This window comes from Notolepis coatsorum, assembly GCF_963971535.1.
Source record: "Notolepis coatsorum genome assembly, chromosome: 7".
Classification (NCBI taxonomy): Eukaryota; Metazoa; Chordata; class Actinopteri; order Aulopiformes; family Paralepididae; genus Notolepis; species Notolepis coatsorum.
The window spans coordinates 16,619,697-16,635,366 of NC_140171.1; the positions used below are offsets into that span (position 1 = coordinate 16,619,697).

Below are 15,670 nucleotides of genomic sequence, written 5' to 3' on the forward strand. Positions count from 1 at the left end.
CCTACCTCTCCTCCCGTGCCCCCTCTCTCCATCTATCGGTTGTGCGTGGCCAGAAAAAGCTGAAAATGCTATACATAAAAGTAAAAAATAAAATAAAAATGCCGGCCTCCATCAGAGCATTCGGCTAACAACATTATCTTAGCGAACCTGCCACTGCACTTCTATGTGCATAAAGTGTGCTAACAAAATATCACAGCCCCTAAGACTGGGAGTGTTCTAACTCTACTGAGCATGTACCCAACATTACATGAAAAATAAAAAGTAATTACGATGTTTTAGTGCGCTTCAAGCCCTAAAGGGATTCATTAACAACGTATACTAGTAGGGTCCATCTCACTCTGTGTTAGTACTCTTCTGTGTCTTTTCATACCAACATTACCTTTAAGTGAACGTGGTCTTGTCCTTGTTGTATCCATGTGTGTGTACACAGACGAAAGAGTATCTACGGGGAGAGCAAGTCTGTGTCTGGGATATAGGTTCCAGGCTATTGGCTCTTCTCGCAGCCTAGCCATCCTCTTTAGCCTCCGTCGTCTTAAATGCTATGTTCTTTTGGTAGAACTGTTCGGCTGCCGCAGGAGTGTTGAGAGAGTAGCAGATTCCGTTCATGGTTATTGTTATAAGCTGTAGTCACGAGAGACCTGGGACACTGTTTTTAGCCTCACGTAGCTTGGCTTTTAGTAAACGGTGCGGAGCTTAGCTATCGATTAGCCAGAAACGGAAATGGGAAATGCTGAAATAATAACGTGAATTATTCTAAAAGTTATAATTATTTTATTTATTATAAATTAAGAGAGAATTCGTCCTGGTTTTTGTAAACTACATTTTTGTGTCCTCAGTTGTGGTCAATGATATTTAATTAATTATTTAGTCACGTTAGTGTCACATGGTCTCCATTAACGTGACGTCATGGGAAAAAGCTTCGTTGACCATGGCGGTATACCTTTTCTATTCAGTACTGTACACCTCCCAGCCCCAGTATATATGACCTGCATAACAATGCATCTATGTGTTGTTGTTTGACAGTATATATGACCTGCATAACAATGCGTCTGTGTGTTGTTGTCTGACAGTATGACTTGTAGGTAGGGTTGGGCACCGATAACTAACTTCTAGGGATGCTCGATATTGGCTTTTTTACCTATACCGATATTGTCCAACTCTTAATTTCCGATACCGATATCAACCGATACCGATATATGCAGGGTTTCCCCCCCCAAAAAATGGAATAATTTCAGGTAATTAACATTACATATCTCTTGTTGTGGAATTAACACAACATTATGCATACTTTTGACAATAAATAAAATCAGAATTTGTTCTTACTTGCTTGCCTGGGTAAATAAAGGTTATAGAAATGTTAAAACAAATATATATATATATATTTTTTTTTTTTTTTTAAAACGATAGATATTTTCCGATATCACATTTTAATGCCGATATCGGCCGATAATATCGGACATCCCTACTAACTTCTGGAACTCCTGGTTCCGGAACCGTTAAGAAGATTCCAGAACCAAAAAAATAATCTTTTTACATTTTATTTTATTATTAATTGGTCACATGACTTGGTTTTATTTTGTTTCATATCTCAACACCCACCTGGGCTGCAGCTCTTTGTTTTTTAGACTGCTGCCAACTTGCAATGTTATTTCAGCAGGTTTCAGTTTATTAAGTATTAAGTTAAGAGTTTCATGTACATATGTGCCTTTTCAGTTTTACAGTTAGTTATTGAAGTTTGAAGTTACGTAATTGAATACCCAGTAGTTACAGTACAACAACCAAATTAAACTATCAAGTCAACTGACAATGTGAATAGTATGAAAAAAAATATTAAGGATTTTTCAAATAAATGTTTTCTTCTGCGAAATAAGCTTCGACCTGCATCGATCTGAATCGAGAATTGTTTAGAACAGGAATCGAAATGGAGAATCGGAATCGTTGGGTTGCACGATACACCGATACTAGAAAAGTATTACTATACTAGAAAATATACGGTTAGAAACGGTCAAATACTCCATTTTATTAGTATCGATACTTTTAAAATAATAGCCTGATGCTGTATTTTCTATGAGTTGAGTGGATGCATGACCGGAGCAGTGTGTGTGTATCGATTTAGAACCGGTGTTGTGATACTTAGGCTGGTATCGGTATCGAAGTAGAAATGTTGGTATTGTGACGACACTAATGACTTGCATAACAATGCATCTGTGTGTGTTGTTGTCATAACAATACATCTGTGTGTGTTGTTGTCATAACAATACATCTGTGTGTGTGTTGTTGTTGTCAGTGAGTGGTGCTGTACCCAAGAAGAGGGAGGGCCTGACTCCCTCCAGTAAGCTCCTCCCACGATCAAAGTACAGCCAGAAGAGCTCCTCCTCCTCAGGGGGCCATGCGGGCCACCAGCGCTCCCCCTATTCCACTGGCCTGTCACACCCCCACACGTCCAGACCCGCTGCCCAAAGCACCAGCAGTAAGGTGGGTTCACTTCACACGTCCAGACCCGCTGCCCAAAGCACCAGCAGTAAGGTGGTTCACTTCACACATCCGGACCCGCTGCCCAGAGCACCAGCGGTAAGGTGGGTTCACTTCACACATCCGGACCCGCTGCCCAGAGCACCAGCGGTAAGGTGGGTTCACTTCACACATCCGGACCCGCTGCCCAGAGCACCAGCGGTAAGGTGGGGTCACGCATAAACACTCTAGCCACCCAAACAACTGCCTCTTTGAACTGCTGCAGTCAGGCAAGCGATACCGGAGTCTCATGGCAAGCACAGAGAGACTCAGAAGGAGCTTCTATCCCCAGACCATCAGGATGTTCAACGACAATAACACTATGTAACAAACCATCAAATACACTCACAGCACACACGTACACACTCACTTTAAATAAACAACTCACTGTAGCACCCACTTTATCCACTTTAGACACTTTAACACACTTTATATTGATTGGTAAAGAGATTTGCACTACAACTCATACCTCATTGCACCTTACCCCAAGTTGTACCTCATCCCATTTCTGCATTGTACTGTATATTGTATTGTAACTCAGTTACTTAATTACATTTTTTACTCTGCATTGTATATTCTATATATGTATATTTAATACTTTTGTTTACACTTGTTACGTACTTGACTTTCTATTTTATACTTATCTATTTTTATCTAGCACACTCTCAGGAGCAAAACAGAAAAAAGCATTTCATATAAAAGTATTCTGTATTTTTGTATGACAACTAATAAAGAAACTTGAACTTGAAACTTGAACTTCACACCGGCCAGGCTCCGTGCTGGAGCCGGTTCCCGAACGTAATCTCGCACCGGCCGGCGCGTTCACACCGGGATTAATTGGTTCAGAACGTGACAAATCTGTGCTCAGCTGGCACCGAAAAATAGTTGGTTTCCGTGACATCATCAGTGGGCGTGTCATATTCTAGGCTGTGAAGACGAGTAAACGGGGGGAAAGTAGAGAGTCGGCATTGCACTCAACCGATCCATTCAACAGGAAGCGATTTGCGACTGATCTCAAAACGAGATTAGATTCAAATGTATTGTTATGATACAGCACAAGTACAATACACCACCATCCAACCATAGTGGATAAAGACATGCTCCAGAAATGCGTGGAGAAAGGCTTAGCGAGCCTCAATGTGTGAGTGCACACACACGCACTGTATACGTTTGAAATGAATCGTTCCAGCAAAGTAGGCTTCTATTATTCTAATTACTTGTTTTAATGGGTATCATAGTAGTAAGTCCTACTGTAGAACATGACATATTAGCATGACATCTGATTTATTAATGCCAATACTGGACGAAAAGCGCAATTGGCACTTGACAAGTGTAAACTATGGATTAGTCACTCACAGTTAACGTCGGACCGTTTAGCTCAAATGATTAGTGCACTGCCTGTGGATCCTATGGTCCCAGGTTCAAATCCCTAACCCTATAGATAAAAGATGTATGTAGAATAATCATTGAAAAAGTTAAAAGTATTGCTTTTCCCCCCAAAATAATGATTGATTAATTAATTTATAATATAAAATAGGGATAGCCCTATTAAAAACAATACCTCAAGGTTACATGCTTCTGTTACTTCCAGTTGATAATGTCATGTTTTTGTCCAGAATGTAATACATTTCTTATTAAAGGCCAGTAAAATGAAGACTTATTTGACTTTGATTTGAAGACTTAAAGTGAAATTAAGAGGCACTGCTTTGTATTTTATTTTTTTACGTCTAGTCTTACATTGATTTAGGCTAAGCTAACAAGCTGATTCGCCCGTCAGCTCCATCCATGTTCTATGTTTGTTTTTATTTATAGGGGAAAGCAGCCAACCGGCAGAACTGTAAACCCTCCACGCCAACGCCACTGAAGAAGGACATCAAGAACCTGAAGAATGTGGACAGCAAACTGGCGAATCTCATCCTCAACGAGATCATAGAAAGGTTAGGAGACTTAATTTAGACAGTGGGGGAGAGTAACCTCATCCTCAATGAGATCGTAGATGGGTTAGGAGACTTAATTTAGACAGTGGGGGAGAGTAACCTCATCCTCAACGAGATCGTAGATGGGTTAGGAGACTTCATTTAGACAGTGGGGGAGAGTAACAATGTAGTTTTACTCAAGTACATTACTTAAGTACAATTTATATGAGTATTTTCATTTTAGGGAACGTTGTACTTTCACTCCACTACATTTCAATGAAAGTATTGTACCTTTTTTTTACTCTACATTTTTTACTACATTTATCAGTACTACCCATCAGTTACTAGTTACTTTGAAGAAAAAGATTCTGTATAGAAAACACTTTTAGTTTTTATTACTAACTGTAATGACACAAAAACACATGTTGGTCGACTAAGACTAACTAACAATACAAAAACACACGTTACTCGACTAAGACTTAACCGTTTACTACACAACCTCCATTATCTTGTTTTCGTGATCATGGGAAGCCAAAATGGATGAATCGCCCCCGGACTTACTGTTTACATTCTACAACCGCAGCAGGTACGGAAAGCGATGCGGACGGTGGGTGAAACGGTGATGGCTGTTGTTGTTGTCTGTTGCAGTGGCTCAGCGGTGCGGTTCGATGACATCGCAGGTCAGGAGCTGTCCAAGCAGGCCTTGCAGGAGATAGTCATACTGCCAGCGCTGAGGCCGGAGGTGAGTCCCCACATTACGGGCCTGGGAGTGGACCAGGACGGTGGTGTTCTATCAGTATAAAAGCTCAAATCAAGGTTCATAGCCGTGGTATATTGAGCATAATCCACAGATATGGTTCTAATTCCTTTTCACAAAATCATGGTTTAATCGGTATCGAAAAAAACTAGCCTTGTTAAATGACACGGTCTGGTCTACGGAGGAGGAGAGTGGGGCTGACTCATGCAGATGGGTGAATCCCTCACTTCACGGCAGGCACGTGTGCCCATATATAGACCAAGAGAGGTTCAAAATGTCCGTTAGCGTCCATCTGAATCAGACGGATAAAGCGATGGTTTTATCCCGATTTTTGGATTATTGACTCTTCCACTAAATGTATAAGATATAAAATAAGGGGGGTGACTGTATTAATCCAGCTCCTAACCGGGGGAATTGATAAATTACACATAAAGAAATATAGCAGGACCTTGATTACAATAGTGATAGCTAATGATAACATAAACATTTTAATTGAAGTGTGTCTAACTTTCATATTGCCGTAGCCTACATGAGCTACTCTCTTCCAAAGCCAGAGAGAGCATTTAGTGAGTCAGCGGCTGCTCCACAGACACAATGGACCCACAGAATGTATGTTTGGGGTGTTTTATACCCAAATGAGCTTTATTCTAAAGCAGTGTTCTCACTTCTGAAACAGAAAATGTATCCCTATACTCGGGAAAACATTCTCCTGGGTGCTCTGTGTCATCTATAACATCATATACTCAGAACATTCCCCTGGGTGCTCTCAGTGTCATCTATAACATCATATACTCAGAACATTCCCCTGGGTGCTCTCAGTGTCATCTATAACATCATATACTCAGAACATTCCCCTGGGTGTCTCTCAGTGTCATCTATAACATCATATACTCAGAACATTCCCCTGGGTGTCTCTCAGTGTCATCTATAACATCATATACTCAGAACATTCTCCTGGGTGCTCTCTGTCATCTATAACAGCATATACTCAGAACATTCCCCTTGGTGCTCTCTGTCATCTACTGTATAACATCATATACTCAGAACATTCCCCTGGGTGCTCTGTGTCATCTAATAATAATAATAATAAATTGTATTTGTATTGCACTTTTTGTTCACTAGGATCCCAAAGTGATGCAGGGTTAAAAGATAGTTAAAAAATTAAATAATGTTTAATAATAATACAAATTAAATACAGAATAAAAATAGAACATAGTTAAAAACATAGTATAAACAAAATAAATTAAAGACAACAGCACAAGAAAAAAGGCCTTTTGAAACAGATAAAAAGCAAAGAGGCCTAGAAGCGTGGCTAATGCTAATGGTGCGCATACCACCGAGGCTAACTGCCTAAGAAAACGGGCACAGAGGCACTGAAAGAACAAAAGAACACAATGTCTAATGAACAAATATAAAGATGTATCCATCAGTGGACCAATTGCATGCTTTCGCAGAGGACAAGAATCCTTCAGTCGACTCCTTCAGACATTAAGCACCCCCCACGGCCCAAATGGAATGATCCAAAAAAGTATAATATATACGTATATATATATATATTTTATATTATAAAAAATGTTGGCCAATCAAAGTATTTTACTGTCACATTTGCACTCTGGTTGGATGCCAGACTTCTCTTCGTTGTACTGTACTTGTGCTGTATGATGATTGACGATATATTTGAATCTATTGCTCCCTAGTTGTTTACGGGACTACGGGCTCCTGCACGAGGCCTTCTCCTATTCGGTCCCCCGGGCAACGGGAAGACTATGTTGGTGAGTCTGAGACATCATCCAGTATGAATGAATACATCTTTTATAAACACATCTTTATTTTTCGAAAAACTTAAATAAATAAAAGAAATGTATGAATGAATGAATGATTTTATTTCTGTCTTTTTTTTTCTTTTTACAAATCATAGTAGTAGAACTTCTAACAAAACGAATGTATAAAAAGCAACAATAAACCAAAATAGTTAAAAACAAATATACAATATTAACTTAACATGTCTGAAAAGGAGTAGGAAGAAATATAAACGTATTTAATCCTTTAACCCCTTCTCTGCCACCCAGTGATTAATAATCATCAGTTGACTTAATTTCCATTTCAAACCTTTATTTAAACTCGAAAGGCAACTGAGGTTTCCCTCATTTACAGTCACGTCAAGTGTACATACAGAGTTAAGCAAAACATACAGAGTTAAGCAAAAAAAGGCATGTCAAATCACACAGCATATACAATCATAACAATTAGACAAGTAAGGATACAGTAACAATCAATTAAAACACGTACAACTTGATTGACAAAGGTTGGAGATCTAGGGTTTAAATTCTGCAACAGAGGGGAGAATCTCTAGCTTTAATGATATACGTTATAGTATATAACTGAATACGTTACATATAATGCCAACTACAGCTGCTTCCATGGGGTACTGACCTAGATTTCCTAGCAACACTCCTTCTCCAAACCATAAGTTTATTACGTGTGCTGAGCAGATTAAACACATACTGTAGGCGAGCGGGGGAGGAATGTATATTAAGGATGAAAGCGGTTTGATCTGTGAAAATATTTGATCATTTCTAACCATTGTGTTGTTTTTTCCCCTCCACTAGGCTAAAGCTGTCGCCATGGAATCCAGTGCCACCTTTTTCAACATCAGCGCTTCCAGCCTCACCTCTAAATATGTAAGTGCAGGGAAAGCCCAAGTCTCTTTTTAAAGGTGCTATAGGTAACATTCAGCCACTAGATGTCGCACTAGAGCACCAGCATGGCATCTATCCAATCGGGTGCATTCCACGTGGGGGAAATGGGAAGTGGGGAGGGGACACTGATGTAGACGGTGTGTATCGTCTCCTCCAGAGTCTGAGAAGAAGATGGGTGATTACTAGGGGTGTAACAATGCATCGATTAATCGAAATGCATCGATTCTAACGTGACGATTCAACTGCATCGATTTGAAAATGTTAGAATAGATTATAATCGAAATTACAAAGAATGTAATAAAATGTTTTTGTTATGTATTTTTTTTTTTATTATTATTTTTTTTATTTACCTATAGTCCATTCATGCTGAGTGAATCAGTTCCCCCAGCCACATTTGTGTATAACATTTATTTTGGGGAATTAACTGATAGAAAATTAATCGAATCGAATCGAGATTTCATGATGCATTGAATCGTTGCCTGAAGAATCGCAATATGCAAATGAAGTTATTATTATTATTGTAATTATTATTATTATCATGGTTATTGATAGGTGGGGGAGGGGGAGAAGTTGGTGCGAGCCCTGTTCGCTGTGGCCAGAGAGCTGCAGCCGTCCATCATCTTTATAGGTAAGAATCACTCCACCTGCTCTCATGTGGGATAGAATGTCTCACTGTCGAATGGATTTGTTCAACATTTCATACAGTATCTTACCCGCACTGAACCCATGACCTGCCCCCCACTGAACCCATGACCTGCCCCCCACTGAACCCATGACCTGCCCCCCACTGAACCCATGACCTGCCCCACACTGAACCCATGACCTGTCCCCCACTGAACCCATGACCTGCCCCACACTGAACCCATGACCTGCCCCACACTGAACCCATGACCTGTCCCCCACTGAACCCATGACCTGTCCCCCACTGAACCCATGACCTGCCCCACACTGAACCCATGACCTGCCCCACACTGAACCCATGACCTGCCCCCCACTGAACCCATGACCTGTCCCCCACTGAACCCATGACCTGCCCCACACTGAACCCATGACCTGCCCCACACTGAACCCATGACCTGCTCCACACTGAACCCATGACCTGTCCCATTGAACCCATGACCTGTCCCCCACTGAACCCATGACCTGTCTCACCCACTGGACCCATGACCTGTCCCACTGAACCCATGACCTGAACCCATGACCTGCCCCCCACTGAACCCATGACCTGTCACACTGAACCAGAGTACCTGGGTTCCATCCTAGAGGCAAATCTTTCCTGTGACAAAATGGCAACCAATGTAATCAAAAAAGTCAACCAACGAACAAGATTCTTGTACCGGATCTCCTCTCTGGTAAACAAGAATACCCTGAAGACTCTGGCAGGAGCACTCATTCGAGGGTACTATGACTATGCTTGCACCTCATGGTACCAAAGCACCGCAAAGGCACTAAAAACAAGACTACAAACATCACAAAACAAACTGGTCAGACTACTGCTTGACCTTACTCCTAGAACCCACCTCACCCATGGCCACTTTGACAACCTAGGATGGCTTAGAGTAGACGACAGAGTACAGCAACTTGGGGCCTGGTCTACACTACACCACTAAGGTACCCATGTACATGTCGAAATACTTCCCAAAGGTCAGTGAATTCCACGACCACAACACCAGAGGGAGCTCCACAAATCATGTTAAACCCAGATTCAGCTAAAACAAGGGACTAAACATGTTTTGCAATTATGCCACAACAATGTGGAACGCCCTACCCAAAGCTGTAAAGGAATGTGAATCACTACCCACCTTCAAAACCGCCCTCAAAGAGCACCTACGGGAGGCTGCAATTCGAAACTGGCCCCTGTAAATGTCCAAACCTACCCCACCCACCCAACCAACACAACCCTCCTAATGTACAGTTTCCTCCCCCTTGAATGTATATATTTTCTGTTAGGATCTCTGTTAAACAGTACTGTATATTTGTATGCATGTCATAAATGTCATTATGAATTGAAAATGGGGGACCCTGATAAACTGCATCCCCTTAACAATTGTGTGTATTGAGCCGTACTGTATTGTACCCAATTAGTTTAGTTTAGTTTATTTATTTAGCACATTATTTAAAAAATAAAAAATGGGAGGGAACGAAGCCCAAAGCGCTTGTACAAAGATCCACTCCCATTGTCTATAAACAATATGAACGAAATACATGTAAACATGGTCTAGAAAATAAACTACAAAACAGGATCAGAGACATAAGGCAGACACTATAGCGAAAACATGGAAGATTAACATATTAACAGTATATAATGAGGAAAAAGAAACAAGCAGCCATACAGTAGATGTGACGCTAATCTGTAATCTGTTAATACAATTTTCAATCAATCATGACCTGTCCCACACAGATGAGATAGACAGCCTGCTCTGTGAGAGGAGAGAGGGGGAGCACGACGCCAGCAGGCGGCTGAAGACTGAGTTCTTAATAGAATTTGACGGGGTAAGTGTGTGTGTGTGTGTGTGTGCATTTGTATTTATATTCTGCCCCTTGCCATGTGTAATATGTGCACATTAATATCTACAATCCCTGCGTGTTTAGGTGCAGTCGGGGAGCGACGACAGGGTGCTGGTGATGGGGGCCACAAACAGACCCCAGGAGCTGGACGAAGCTGTTCTCCGGTTAGGTTTTGCTTCGCTGTTGTTTCAAATCACGGACACTAGAGGGCAGTATAAGACCGACGGCAGCGTGGCGTGTGCATTCAAACGTGTTTCCTCTCTTGCAGGCGGTTTGCCAAGCGTGTGTATGTGGCTCTACCCACGGAGGAGGTAGGCGGAGCCTCGACACGGAGGATCTGTTTTCATTGTTGTCTTGTAGTTAGGACTTGCGTTGTCATTTTTACTGTGATGTGAAGCACCTCACTCACTCACTCAGATTCACTCATATATCCACTCATATATTCATTCATTCACTCACTCACTCAGATTCACTCATAGTCACTCACTCATTCATATATTCACTCACTCACTCAGATTCACTCATATTCACTCACTCATTCATATATTCACTCACTCATACTCACAGATCACTCATATACTCACTCACCCATTCATATATTCACTCACTCACAGATCACTCATATTACTCACTCACTCATTCATATATTCACTCACTCACTCACAGATTATCTGGCTCTGTTGGAAGGAGGAGTTTTGACAGCTTTGTAATATATTTAATACCAGGTGTATTTAATATCAGGTGTATTTAATATCAGGTGTATTTAATATAAAGTGTATTTAATATAACGTGTATTTAATATAACGTGTATTTAATATAAAGTGTATTTAATATAACGTGTATTTAATATTGAGTGTATTTAATATAACATGTATTTAATATCAGGTATATTTAATATCAACTGTATTTAATACCAGGTGTATTTAATATCAACTGTATTTAATACCAGGTGTATTTAATATCAACTGTATTTAATACCAGGTGTATTTAATATCAGGTGTATTTAATATCGGGTGTATTTAATATCAACTGTATTTAATATCGGGTGTATTTAATATCGAGTGTATTTAATATCAACTGTATTTAATCTTCATCTACTTTTGTTTCAGACTCGCTTTAAGCTGCTGCAGAACCTGCTTGGGAAGCATGGGAGCCCTCTCAGTCAGAAGGAGCTGCGTCAGCTGGCCAGGTATAGTCTGTGTTCCTGTCAGCTGGCCAGGTAGAGTCTGTGTTCCTGTCAGCTGGCCAGGTATAGTCTGTGTTCCTGTCAGCTGGCCAGGTAGAGTCTGTGTTCCTGTCAGCTGGCCAGGTATAGTCTGTGTTCCTGTCAGCTGGCCAGGTAGAGTCTGTGTTCCTGTCAGCTGGCCAGGTATAGTCTGTGTTCCTGTCAGCTGGCCAGGTAGAGTCTGTGTTCCTGTCAGCTGGCCAGGTATAGTCTGTGTTCCTGTCAGCTGGCCAGGTAGAGTCTGTGTTCCTGTCAGCTGGCCAGGTATAGTCTGTGTTCCTGTCAGCTGGCCAGCAGGGCTGAGCCCAAACGTTCGGACCTTCGTTTCGTCACGTTGGCATTCGAATTCTAAATCAACATTTTAATTTTTAATTTAATTGAATTTAATTTCTGTTTGAACCATTGGGGGTTTTCTTCACAGTTGCAGATAAAGATTAGGCTACACTAATATTATAGTATTAAAACTAGGGATGTTCGATATTGGCTTTTTTACCGATACCGGTATACCGATATTGTCCAACTCTTAATTTCCGATACCGATATATGCAGTTTCCCCCGCCAAAAAACTGAATAATTTCAGGTAATTAACATTACATATCTCTTGTCGTGTAATTAACACAACATTATGCATACTTTGACAATAAATAAAATAATTTGTTCTTACTTGCTTGCCTGGGTAAATAAAGGTTAAATAAATGTAAAAAAATATTCGAATTTTTTTTAAACCGATATTTTCCGATATCACATTTTTATGCTAATATCGGCCGATGATATCGGACATCCCTAATTAAAACTGTTATATGAGTTATATTTATTAAAGAAAGTTGATTTAATAAAAATACTAATCTAATCAGATTAATCACTTTATTCAAATTGGGCATTTAGTTTGAGGATATTTATAAAAAAAAATAAAATAAAAACTTTTCTTTGAAATGTTTTTATTTTTTATTTTTAAACAAGGGTTCCCAAAAACAGGCTTCGGGGACAGCCCTACTGGCCAGGTGGTCTGTGTTCATGTCAGCTGGCCAGGTGGTCTGTGTTCATGTCAGCTGGCCAGGTGGTCTGTGTTCATGTCAGCTGGCCAGGTGGTCTGTGTTCATGTCAGCTGGCCAGGTGGTCTGTGTTCATGTCAGCTGGCCAGGTGGTCTGTGTTCATGTCAGCTGGCCAGGTGGTCTGTGTTCATGTCAGCTGGCCAGGTGGTCTGTGTTCATGTCAGCTGGCCAGGTGGTCTGTGTTCATGTTAATTTTGTGTGCATGGCACGGAAATAAAAGACTACTGTATCTACAAAACAAATATTAAAAAAGGACCTCACATCTGTGAACTGCAGACTTGAAGATGTAATTTTTAACCTGCTACATGCTGGAAGTGACATCTGACCTCTAGCTACATGCTGGAAGTGACCTCTGACCTCTAGCTACATGCTGGAAGTGACCTCTAGCTACATGCTGGAAGTGACGTCTGACCTCTAGCTACATGCTGGAAGTGACCTCTGACCTCTAGCTACATGCTGGAAGTGACCTCTGACCTCTAGCTACATGCTGGAAGTGACCTCTGACCTCTAGCTACATGCTGGAAGTGACCTCTAGATACATGCTGGAAGTGACCTCTGACCTCTAGATACATGCTGGAAGTGACCTCTAGATACATGCTGGAAGTGACCTCTGACCTCTAGCTACATGCTGGAAGTGACCTCTTTATTGACTATTCAAATGCTTTCAGAAAAGGGAAGAAGAAATAAAAATGTAAGTTTAAAAAAAAAAAAAAAAAAAAAGGGAAGAAGAAGTCTTTATTTGTCATGCAGATTTGTTTTAACACACATGCACTGAGTCCCTCATGAAATGTTCTCTGTACTTCCCAATTTTTTTCTTTTTAAGGCAATTTTGCACTTTAATGGTAAATGGCTGCATTTATATAGCGCTTTTATCCAAAGCGCTTTACAATTTGTTCCTCACATTTTACCCATTCACTCACACATTCACTCACCCATTCACTCACACATTCGCACACCGACGGCGGAGGCAACCATGCAAGGAGCCGTTAGGGGTTAAGTGTCTTGCTCAAGGACACTTCGACACGCTGCCCGGGAGGAGCGGGAATCGAACCGGGAACCTCAGAATAACCAGACGACTGCTCTACCTACCGAGCCACTGTCGCCCCTGCACTTGAAGCTCACAAAGACTTTATTCTATAATTAATCTTTTAGTTAAAAAAAAAAGAAAAAAGACCTGAACCTGGTTTATTATTAATAATGATGACGTGGCCATGAAACTAAAATGTATACAACTTAGGTAAAGTCTTGTTTTTGAAGAAAGCGTTTTTCGGAGTGCGTCGTCAGTCCCACAATGAATCATTAGTGATTCCTCGTCATTGCTTTCTAATTGTTCAAATCTGTGGTTTGTCTTCAGAATGACTGAAGGATACTCAGGCAGTGATCTGACCTCGCTGGCCAAGGACGCCTCTCTAGGCCCCATCAGAGGCAAGTAAAACACCAGACCACTCACCAGACTACTCACCAGACTACTCACCAGACCACTCACACCAGACCACTCACACCAGACTACTCACCAGACCACTCACCAGACTACTCACCAGACTACTCACCAGACCACTCACACCAGACCACTCACCAGACTACTCACCAGACCACTCACACCAGACTACTCACCAGACTACTCACACCAGACTACTCACCAGACTACTCATCAGACTACTCACCAGACTACTCACCAGACTACTCACACCAGACTACTCACCAGACTACTCACCACACTACTCATCAGACTACTCACCAGACTACTCACCAGACTACTCACCAGACTACTCACCACACTACTCATCAGACTACTCACCAGACTACTCACACCAGACTACTCACCAGACTACTCACACCAGACTACTCACCACACTACTCATCAGACTACTCACCAGACCACTCTCACCAGACTACTCACACCAGACTACTCACACCAGACTACTCACACCAGACTACTCACCAGACTACTCACCAGACTACTCACACCAGACTACTCACCAGACTACTCACACCAGACTACTCACACCAGACTACTCACATCAGACTACTCACCAGACTACTCACACCAGACTACTCACACCAGACTACTCACACCAGACTACTCACCAGACTACTCACACCAGACTACTCACACCAGACTACTCACACCAGACTACTCACACCAGACTACTCACACCAGACTACTCACCAGACTACTCACACCAGACTACTCACACCAGACTACTCACACCAGACTACTCACACCAGACTACTCACACCACACTACTCACCAGACTACTCACACCAGACTACTCACACCACACTACTCACCAGACTACTCACCAGACTACTCACCAGACCACTCATCCCGATCCCTGGACACACGACACAAAGAGACAACAACATTGAACACGAAAACAAAACGCAAACGAATAAACAATATTATAGCAAAAACAAACAAGCAAACAAAGGAATAAAAAGTAAACGCTAGCTGTAGCCCAGGCCCACATCACTCCTCTGCGGGTATCAGGGTCTGTGTATATCCACGGTTGTTAACCTCACATTCGTGCATTGACAGAACTGCGTCCGGAGCAAGTGAGGAACATGGCTGCCAAGGAGGTAAGTTGATGGGACATTTCACAGTATTTACACTGGAATATTATGCTGTTTGAATGTTTGAGACCAAGAACCATATACCTCCATTCTGACATTTCTTTGGACATCTTGTCTATACTATTATGTCTACATTTACATTTTGTCATTTAGCTGACGCCTTTATCCAAAGCGACTTACAAGTTCTGTACGACAAGTCAGCAGAAGGGCACAACTCTATCAGCTGAGTAACAATGTTCATCAAAGTGTTGAGTGCTACAGTGTAGGTTAGTTTATTAGGACAAGTGCATGACAGTAAGGTTAGTTAGGGTTCGTTTTTAATCAAAAAAAAAATTCAGATATTTATTGAAGTGTCTTTAGTCGACGGCGAAAGTTTGGACGGGTTTTGGCTGTCCTAACTGGTGGGAAATTCGTTCCACCATTGTGG

At 41.4% G+C, this 15,670-nt stretch overlaps 1 protein-coding gene across 2 annotated transcripts in view; it reads left to right on the forward strand.

Moving 5' to 3' along the window:
* LOC311232439 (spastin-like) overlaps nucleotides 1-15,670 on the forward strand; it is a 30,650-nt gene that overhangs the window by 13,001 nt on the left and 1,979 nt on the right. For both annotated transcript variants that reach the window (XM_084319236.1, XM_084319237.1), the window contains 12 exons: nucleotides 2,288-2,475; nucleotides 4,324-4,448; nucleotides 5,076-5,169; nucleotides 6,882-6,956; nucleotides 7,794-7,865; nucleotides 8,436-8,511; nucleotides 10,285-10,376; nucleotides 10,476-10,555; nucleotides 10,660-10,702; nucleotides 11,501-11,580; nucleotides 14,024-14,094; nucleotides 15,209-15,249. In XM_084319236.1, coding sequence (XP_084175362.1) covers nucleotides 2,288-2,475; nucleotides 4,324-4,448; nucleotides 5,076-5,169; nucleotides 6,882-6,956; nucleotides 7,794-7,865; nucleotides 8,436-8,511; nucleotides 10,285-10,376; nucleotides 10,476-10,555; nucleotides 10,660-10,702; nucleotides 11,501-11,580; nucleotides 14,024-14,094; nucleotides 15,209-15,249 — 1,037 coding nt within the window. The remainder of the gene's footprint in view (nucleotides 1-2,287; nucleotides 2,476-4,323; nucleotides 4,449-5,075; nucleotides 5,170-6,881; nucleotides 6,957-7,793; nucleotides 7,866-8,435; nucleotides 8,512-10,284; nucleotides 10,377-10,475; nucleotides 10,556-10,659; nucleotides 10,703-11,500; nucleotides 11,581-14,023; nucleotides 14,095-15,208; nucleotides 15,250-15,670) is intronic.